The 8,933-nt window shown below is 42.4% G+C and overlaps 1 protein-coding gene across 1 annotated transcript; it reads left to right on the top strand.

Moving 5' to 3' along the window:
• The first annotated feature begins 109 nt into the window (after positions 1–109).
• On the top strand, positions 110–8,501 carry b4galt3 (UDP-Gal:betaGlcNAc beta 1,4- galactosyltransferase, polypeptide 3). The gene is made up of 8 exons (XM_031753294.2): positions 110–375; positions 986–1,079; positions 1,172–1,681; positions 1,828–2,063; positions 3,575–3,765; positions 3,865–3,987; positions 4,827–4,931; positions 5,382–8,501. The coding sequence occupies exons 3-8, from the start codon at positions 1,399–1,401 to the stop codon at positions 5,710–5,712; spliced, it is 1,269 nt and encodes a 422-aa protein (XP_031609154.1). The 5' UTR covers positions 110–375; positions 986–1,079; positions 1,172–1,398; the 3' UTR covers positions 5,713–8,501.
• The last annotated feature ends 432 nt before the right edge of the window (positions 8,502–8,933 follow it).

The following is an 8,933-nucleotide window of genomic DNA, read 5'->3' as shown; positions in this document are numbered from 1 at the left end:
AGGGTCAGATATTCACTGCTGGCACAATCACACTCTCCTTTAATTTTCAAATGTGCCGCTGTGCGCGTCACCGTGGTGCGCCTGTCCTCCGTGTTTCGATGAAGCAGAGCGCACTTGTCTGTGTGTTTTGTGTTGACACTAGAGGGGTATGCGGCGATGATCTTGCGTGTGAAAACGTCTGCAGCGGTCTCCGAACAGCTACGGACACATTTCGCGTCGGACGAGAGATTAGCAAGAGGGGAAGGACGATCGACCGGCATCAGCAGGAGAAAAACAGCATCTTATAGTCCATCGCGTCGCTGTAGCGACCGTAGCGGCCCGTCGATTCTCAGAGGAAGCCAGGAGCTGGATTTGACATGTCGCAGGGATGTGCTGGTGAGTCGGCTCGTGCATCGGGGTGCGGGGAAGCTTGCGCGAACCTGGGAATAGAAATCTTTGACGTAAACGAGAGCCTTTGCGGGTAACGGGAGAAGTCGCGTACACAGCAATGCTGCTGAATAAATGTCACTGACATATTTTCCCTTTAGTTATGTAAATACTGCAATACATGCTCACTGCATGGGCCTAAAGATGGATGCTCATAGGCTAATCACCTGCATGGCAGGTTGTCCCTGGTTATAACCACGGCGCCTTTGCGTTCATCCACTTCCTATTCTTCTTCTTGTTTTTAAGTGAATTAACTGTTGTCGTCTCCCTCGGGAAACTTAGCATCATATTAAGTGATTAAACCACTCGCACTTGCATAGCTGTCGCATCTAACTGTTTGGACTAAAGGGAACCCGATGTTGGATTAATTTGTTTTTATCAGAGTCGCTTCCATACGTCAGCTGAAACTAAGCCATTCTAAATAAAGATGCAAACATGAATGACATTTGTTTGTAGCTGCTTGTCATTCCCTGGCCTATTTTAGCATACAGCAGACCAAACACTGTGACAGGACTGGTGCTGCATTATTATGCATTCAGTTCTTTTCTTTATCTCACAGAGAGCCTGATGATGACAGGAGGAGGAGAAGGAGAAAAGTGGAGCGAGGCTTTGCTGGTCCCTGATAGGTTTTAATTAGACCCTTACAAAAACAGGTGCCTGACATCTAGACTGTTGTAATGTAATAATGATACAATAAAACAACGGTTACCATAAGGTAACAGCTGTTCTTCTCTTTTTCTTTCAGCTGACGTTTTGTGGTCAGAAGGTGATGGCAGTGCTGACTGAGCTTCACCACTACTATTACCCATTCCTAAAAATGGAAGCCCACCTCCAGTGCACCTGAGTCCACATTTAGTGCTCCTTTCTTCCCCTCCCTCCCCTTCTGCCTTTCCTTGCTCATTCTCCACCTCACTCAACTGCTATACTTTCCCCTCATCTCCTCCCATCTCTCCACTCTGTTTCCCTAGAATAATGGCGTACTGTGGGCGCTCTCTGGACTCTCCATGCACGTTAGCCTTGCTGATAGGCTTCCAGTTTGCCTTTGTGCTCTATTTCTCCCTTGGGGGCTTCAGAGGCCTGGTGTCTGTCCTGGTGCACACCACAGAGCCCGAGTTTGATTACTCTCGACCACATGATGTATACACCAACCTCAGTCAGCTGGGAGTACCGCCTCCCCCGCCTCGCAACTCTGGCACTGGACCCCCTGCCACCGGCCCACCACTAAGAGACTGCCAGATCCCTTCTCCATTGCTGGGTGAGAGGGAGAGAAGGGTGACAAATAAATGTTTGTGAATGTAGCACACAGTGAAAAGCAAAATGAATGTTGCTATTTTTTTTGTATTCTTGAGCTGATAGTCAGAAAAAAAGCCAGAAACATTCACTCTCCTTTCCTTTGGCCAGTTGGACCCGTGTCTGTCCATCTTTCATCTCCTCTGTCTCTGGAGGAGATCAGACAAAGAAACCCATTAGTGTTGCCAGGTGGACGCTACAGGCCTCCAGACTGCGAACCACGCCACCACACAGCAATAGTGGTGCCGTACCGAAACCGCCAGAGCCACCTCCGTGCCCTCCTCTACCACCTCCACCCCTTCTTGCAGAGACAGCAGATACACTACAGCATCTACATAGTACAGCAGGTCAGGTTATGTATAAGTGAGTGTGCGAGCTGTTTTATAGTGATTCTGCCAGTGTTTTGTTCAGCGTGATTGTCAACAGCTGCATGTTTGCCTTCCATGAGCAAAAGTATAGCATTATGCAGTGGGATTGTTGTTCTAGTGGATCAGAGGTGCATAGCTACTGAGTAAAACGTTTGCCTAATGATGTTAAGGGTGTAATAGTAATGGTAGTGTAATAGTAGCGTATGTGCTGCTACAAAGTATTGGTCTTGTGATATTGGAGTATTGGGCTAAGGTTTAATAGCCCTGCATTGACTATATCTAATATATACCACTTTATTAGGTGCATTTGTTCAACTGCTTCTAAATGTAAACATCTAATGAACCAATCACTCTGCAGCAGCTTGATGCATTTAGACATGTAGACATTGTCGTGACAACCAACCCAGCTAAGCATCACAATGGGGAAGAAAGGTGATTTTGGTGACTTTAAACGTGGCATGGTTGCTGGGCTTGTCTGAGAGACCGCTGATCCATTGGGATTGTCACACACAACCATCTCTAGGGTTTACAGAGAACAGCACGAAAAAGAGAAAATATCCAGTGATCAGCAGTTCTTTCGGGTGAAAAGGCCTCGTCGCCCCCCTTGGCTGTGCCCCTGCCCACTTGGTCATGGTTATTATTGCTGACCATACCTATCCATATCCATCCTTTTTGTAATTGCAGTGTACCCATTTTCTGATGGCTGATTCGAATAGGACAACACACCATGTAACAAAGCTATAATAATCTCAATCTAGTTTCTTGAACATGATATTGAGTTCAGTGTGCTCAAATGGCCTCCACAGTCACCAGGTCTCAATTCAGTAGAGCACCTTTGTTTTGTGCTGGAATGGAAGCTATTCCAATAAATCTACAGCAACTGTGTGATACTATCCTTTCAGTATAGACAAAAATCTTTAAGGAATGTTTTTAGTGCCTTGTTGCATTGAAGAATTAAAGAAAGGAGGTGTACCTAATTAAAAAAAGTGTCCAGTGAACATATTTGAATGTTGCTGTTTTTACAGCTCTTGTAGGACTTCTAACTAGTTTTATTGCAAATTATAGTCATTATAGTGTGGTTTTATTTAACATGGTTGTGAGATATGTGTTTGTTAGATTTATCTGCCTGGACCAGTGCAATAGAGGTGAATGGACTTTGTTTTTAGGTTACAGCTCTCGATCTAAGCAAATCATACTTCAGATATTTCCATGGTAGATGGGACGTGATACTTCACAATTTCTGTGTATTAAACATTACATTCCCAGGCTACAGTGTAGTTGGAGATTCCTTTTTTCCTTCAGGCAATAAGCAAATCTTTAAAATGATGTGCTATTAATCAGTGTCAACAAATTACCTTGTGCTCTGCTGCGATATACCTCAAATATCCCTGTTGTTCAGAATTGAATTGGTTACTAAAAACTGCTGCATTTATTTAAGTCTTCACATATTAATGTGTAAATACATTAATCTGCCTCATTTGGTGTTTCAGTGGGGAAACAGCACTTTTAACCGAGCCAAGCTGTTAAACGTTGGGGTGCGGGAGGCACTCAGAGATGAAGACTGGAGCTGCATCTTCCTGCATGATGTTGACCTGCTGCCTGAAAACGACCACAACACCTACACCTGCCACAAACAGTTTCCCACACACCTGTCTGTGGCCATGGATAAGTTCCGATACAGGTAGAAGCACAGAATAAACGAGGGTGGGGTTGTTCTTTCATACCTTTGCATTGCCCTGAGACATTATTTTCAAGATTGTGCATGTCGTGACCCTCCCAGGTTGCCATACTCACAGTATTTTGGTGGGGTCTCTGCGGTGACCCCAGACCAGTACATGAAGATGAACGGCTTCCCCAACCAGTACTGGGGTTGGGGCGGGGAGGATGATGACATTGCTGCCAGGTAAAGAGGATAAATGAGGCAGACACCCTACATGATGACAGAGTGAACTGTAAACTGTGCATGTTGGGATTTATGATCAGAACTACATGCATAGCCATTTCAGTTTGCCTCTTCTTGTACTTTTTCACTCTGTTTTGCTCTCGTCAGTCATCATTTTTCTCATGTTTACAGCTTCAGTACCGCATGTTTTCTTTTGCTTTGACTTCTATTTTATGTCCTAACATCATCTTTCATCTTCATGTCTCCTCCCATTGCTGTGGCTTTGCTCTTTGTATGTCTTGGAGTGGGCACAATGGGTATGTTCACATGCACTAGCTTGCAGACTTGGACTAGGCTGTGTGCTTAAGAGTTTTCAAACTCTTCTCATTTCTTTACTGCGGTCCCCTCTTTCCACTCTGTGGCTTTTCCAACATTTGCCAATCTGTAAGAACTGAATGCAACAATAAAATTTAATTAGGACAACACATCCAAGAATGTTTCACAACCTTTGGTAACACTGCCTTTTGTGCATGATGTTTGCAAATTATATCATCCAGAGAACATTCGCAGCATTAGTTACACCCTGTTTTGGTTGATTAAGATAACTGGAGTGGTACAAAAGCAAGAGATGGAAAAGAAAAAGGGAACCGCAGTATATTCTACCACCCATAAGACATGGCAGTATGTTTTCACCCACTCTTCTGTTCGTAATCCTGATTTTTCCTTCTTTAAATGTAGCCCGCAGGGGGCTAGATGTTTATGTAAAGTTTGTTTTTTTGAGATTAGCTTTCCAGTTTTATGCAGTACAATACATGTTTAAGAATCTGTTTTTGGCTTACTGTTGTGTGCTGCTGATCCAGAGTGCGTCTGTCTGGCATGAAGATTGTGCGCCCTCCAGTGGCCATTGGCCATTACAAGATGATCAAGCATAAAGGAGACAGAGGCAATGAGCAAAATCCACGCAGGTACTTACTGGCACACTCACCGGCATATAAAATATTTGTAAAGACTTTTGGAATATCTGCCTGAGTAAAAGGGGAAGATCTTCAAGCGACCTGATCACGGGCATCAGAATGAACTTTTCTTGTCTCCAACTGTTCTCATGTTGAGTTTTTACCATTGTAGTTGTTTCTTTGCGTCTGTTGACACAGTGATTTGTACAGAGTTTGTCCTCTGCTTACTTTCCCTCAGGGAGTGTGCTTGTATTTTCAGACTGATTGTATCTAGGTCTTATCTCATTCTCCATTCTCCTCAGCCTTTTATTAACTTGTATGGAAAGTCTTTGTCATGTAGTATCATTAAAAGCAATCACTTTGCAATATATACATCTTTGCTTCCTTGCAGAGAGCCAGATGAAAAGCTTTATGCTGGGTGAAACCTTCACACAATCCTTAATATGGATTTTGTCATTCTAGGTTTGACCTTTTGAAAAGGACCAGGCTCAATTGGCGCTCTGACGGCCTTAACTCTTTGACCTATGAGCTGCTTTCCAAAGAGCTTGAGCCACTCTACACCAACCTGACTGTCAACATTGGAGAAGACCCCCATCTGGCCCTGGGCAAGGTCCCCATTCCTGTGAAAGCAACAACCCCTGCCCACCAACGTAGCACCAGCAAGACAGGAGACCCATTCAAACAGGGAAAGAGGCAAGAAGTGCCAGCAAATATTACTGTGGCCAAGACAGAACCTGGTCAGTCAAAGACAGCAAATCAAATAACACAGCAGAAGACAGGGAAGATGAAATGAGACTAGGTGCATAATGAACCTGTAGCTTCCCTTTTCAGTTTGATCTGAAAGACAAAATGGAGAAAAGCAGCATAGATCTGTTCTGTCGTGGGACCTTTAAGTACAGCAGCTTTTTGTGCTCAGTGTAGGTTAGGAGTAATTAGGGGTAATTACGCAACGGATCAAATGAAGAAGCCAGTTTTGTCAACAGGGTGCATTCAAGAACACTTCTGAGTCACCTCGTCTTGGCTCATCATCTGCTAAATGTGATGCTGGCTGTGGTGGCTGACACGAGTCGTCTGTGGCCGTGCTCGTGACAGAACCAGAAGATGAACGATGGGCGATTCAGTCATATCCACGTAGAGGTTCAAAACAAACTCGGTGAAAATGAGACAGCATATATTAAAACCTCTGCACACAGACTCGTCTGTTGCAGGCAGACCTATGGCTTCATCCAGTCTGCTCCCAAAAACAAAGGAAACTGCTGCTGTCTGTCTACGCCACTCTGCAGTGGGTTTGTGTTTCTGTGCCTTCTCTCTTTTATGCGCATTTTATAGACTGGTATAGCTGCTTTTAGATGCCCACACAAGGTTAGTTTGACCTCTTCTGCCACACGGAAAGACTTAGAAGGCAGGGATGACGAAGCTGACTCGGGATTAGAGGAAATCTGTTCAGAACTGCCATTTTATATTTCTGTGCATTGATCAAACGCTGACCAACTCGATAGATATGGGACAATTCTAGAGTTTATATTTATATAGAGAGACTTCTTTATTTGTTTACTGTTTTGTTTTACTTGTCCTACCTTACAGTCTGGTGCCTCTCTCTCTCTCTCTGACATTTAGTTCATAGACAATCAAATTACTTGGAAGATAACTCTGTATTCAACCACATAACAAAATGAGGAAGTATTATCATGACCGTGTTTACGCCTGTCAGATAAACATAGACTTGTCATGGTATTCGTTGTCTAGTTTGACTATACTCTCAATACATGGATAGACCTGTGCTTCTGATATTATCTGTGATTGATTCTTTTTCTTTTAGATTAGTCAAGTATGGTTAAAAATAACAAAACAAACTCGCAGACGATACTTAAAGCGTGTGACTTTCAGATGGTGTTTTAATATCTAAAGTGGTCATGGTTACACTGCAGCACTGTGGATAGATCTAGGTCAGCTTTTGATTAGAAGGCCTGACGTATTCGTAGGCAATATAAATGGATGTTTCTTCACTGTATTGATTCCCTAAAATGAAGCTTCTGTGTCTTGAAGGGGATGAGACAAGCCAGTAGGAAGATGTGTTACAGTGAAATGTAATGCTTTATATAAACACGGTCTGAGGGCTGCCAAATCAGGACATGCATGTAGGTCATTTTTTGTTGATCATGTATAATCTGAAAGCATCAAATATTTTTTCTCTCCGTTAATTTGGAATGTATTATTTTCAGTGCTCATCTCTGTTTACCTTATGTGAGGGTAGAGTTCATGAGGTGAGCATAGCTTACTGATGAGGGACTAGGATCTGATTCATTCATAGGCGACGGGATTTCTTGCTGCTAATTGACTAGGAAAACTGTACAATTACAAATAGCTTAAAATGACATACTGTAACACTAAGTTTGTGTTGTGACACAAACGGGTAATGTATCACTGAAGTGAATTTGAATGTATTTAATTTATTGTGTAAGCACTGAGTCACTGATAGAGCTAAATGTGCAGACCTCCGAAGTGATCTTGTGGTGCAGATGTGTGAAACACTCTTCTCCATTGTAGATCGGATTATCATTCCTTTACATCACATCTCCACATTTCTCGCATATACATTGTGCCTCGTGAAATGAGCCCGTATCACTGAACTATTAAAGGTATGCTGCTGGATTTTATGTGAGCACCCTCAAGTGGCAAAGTCGGGCATAGCGCCAGCCAAGAGGGAACCAAGGACTGAATGAAACAGCAGTGTTGTGACATGAATGTTAATCATTCGCGGTCGCCATTCACAGTTTTAAACCAATCAAATCTTTGCATTGCTCTGTATGGACGGTTTCTCGGTTACGTAGTATCACGTGACTGATCCTGCTAGTATCAAAGGGTAAAGTAACAGACTGCTTTATGGATCATAATCAAAGAATCTTTATTTTGAAATAATGTTTTAAGCAAGGAATGTTATATAAGTATAATATAATTGAGAGAGTACGTAGAATAAATAGGATCTAATTTCTTAGCTTTATAAACATGGTTATATATCATAATATTATCCTCCATATATCATATTATCTGGGAGAAAATCCTATATGACATGTAACAGTGACACACTGGAAGCTTTTAAGGACATTATATGGCATAATCTCAGCTGGATTAATCAGCAAACTATGTGCTTACCTGGAGACTGTTCTATATTTAATAAATAGGCTAGTTTTTATAAACGTTTTCGCATACGTGTTGGAAATATATATTGTTGGAAAGCAAAGTCAGTAAACAGCATTTAGATTTCATAGCAACTGTTTCTGTTTATTTGTTACTCATGAGGTTGTTGAAGTTTAAATGATGAGAATCACTTGGCTGGAGAGACGAGATGTTTGCTCTCTCGTGAGAAACAACATGCGGATAGTACAGTGACGTCACTGAGAGGGATGCTGATGCCCGTCTGCAATTTAGGTTGCCTTATTTACCGATGTTATCTTGAAGACGAAAGTGTGTATGTGTGTATGTGTGCACGCCGTGTGTCAGTGCAGAACACAGTCAGCAAAAAAGACAACGCAAGCATATGATGGACAGTGTTGTGATAGCGAGCAAATATGTATTCCAATAAAAAACTCTAATCAAATAATGCCTCATTTCGATGTTGTCTATGATTATGATTACTAAACACATTTGATAACAGGTATACACATGCACACACACTTATGCAGCGTACATGCCATACTATAAATACACTGCAGTGCTTATGGTGAAGCACTTACCCTTGTACAACACTCAAAGCCTCTTAATGAATATCGCTTTTACCATTCTGATTGATGGTGCTACAGCTCAAAGACTGCAGACATCAGATGCTCATGCACGGCTGATAGATTAGAAGTCATATATCACCATCCACTCATGCTGTGGAGTGGTTTAAAAGAAAAACCCTCACTAACCTGTTACATCACCCAGTGTATTGCAGGCCTCAGTGTTCCATGTCAGCATCAAAAGCAGGATTAAAAAGTTGGATATGAGATCATACCTATAAATAGACAGTAACCC

The sequence above is a fragment of the Oreochromis aureus genome, linkage group 20, assembly GCF_013358895.1.
Source record: "Oreochromis aureus strain Israel breed Guangdong linkage group 20, ZZ_aureus, whole genome shotgun sequence".
In the NCBI taxonomy this organism is placed as follows: Eukaryota; Metazoa; Chordata; class Actinopteri; order Cichliformes; family Cichlidae; genus Oreochromis; species Oreochromis aureus.
Note: the sequence above shows the minus strand (reverse complement) of the source record. Positions and strands in the feature narration are given on the sequence as shown.

Coding starts and splice junctions, on each gene's coding strand:
- b4galt3 (XM_031753294.2), top strand. CDS start 1,399: ATGGCGTACTGTGGGCGCTCTCTGGACTCTCCATGCACGTTAGCCTTG. Junction 3,988..4,826: donor GATGATGACATTGCTGCCAG/GTAAAGAGGATA, acceptor CTGCTGATCCAG/AGTGCGTCTGTCTGGCATGA. Junction 4,932..5,381: donor AATGAGCAAAATCCACGCAG/GTACTTACTGGC, acceptor TTGTCATTCTAG/GTTTGACCTTTTGAAAAGGA.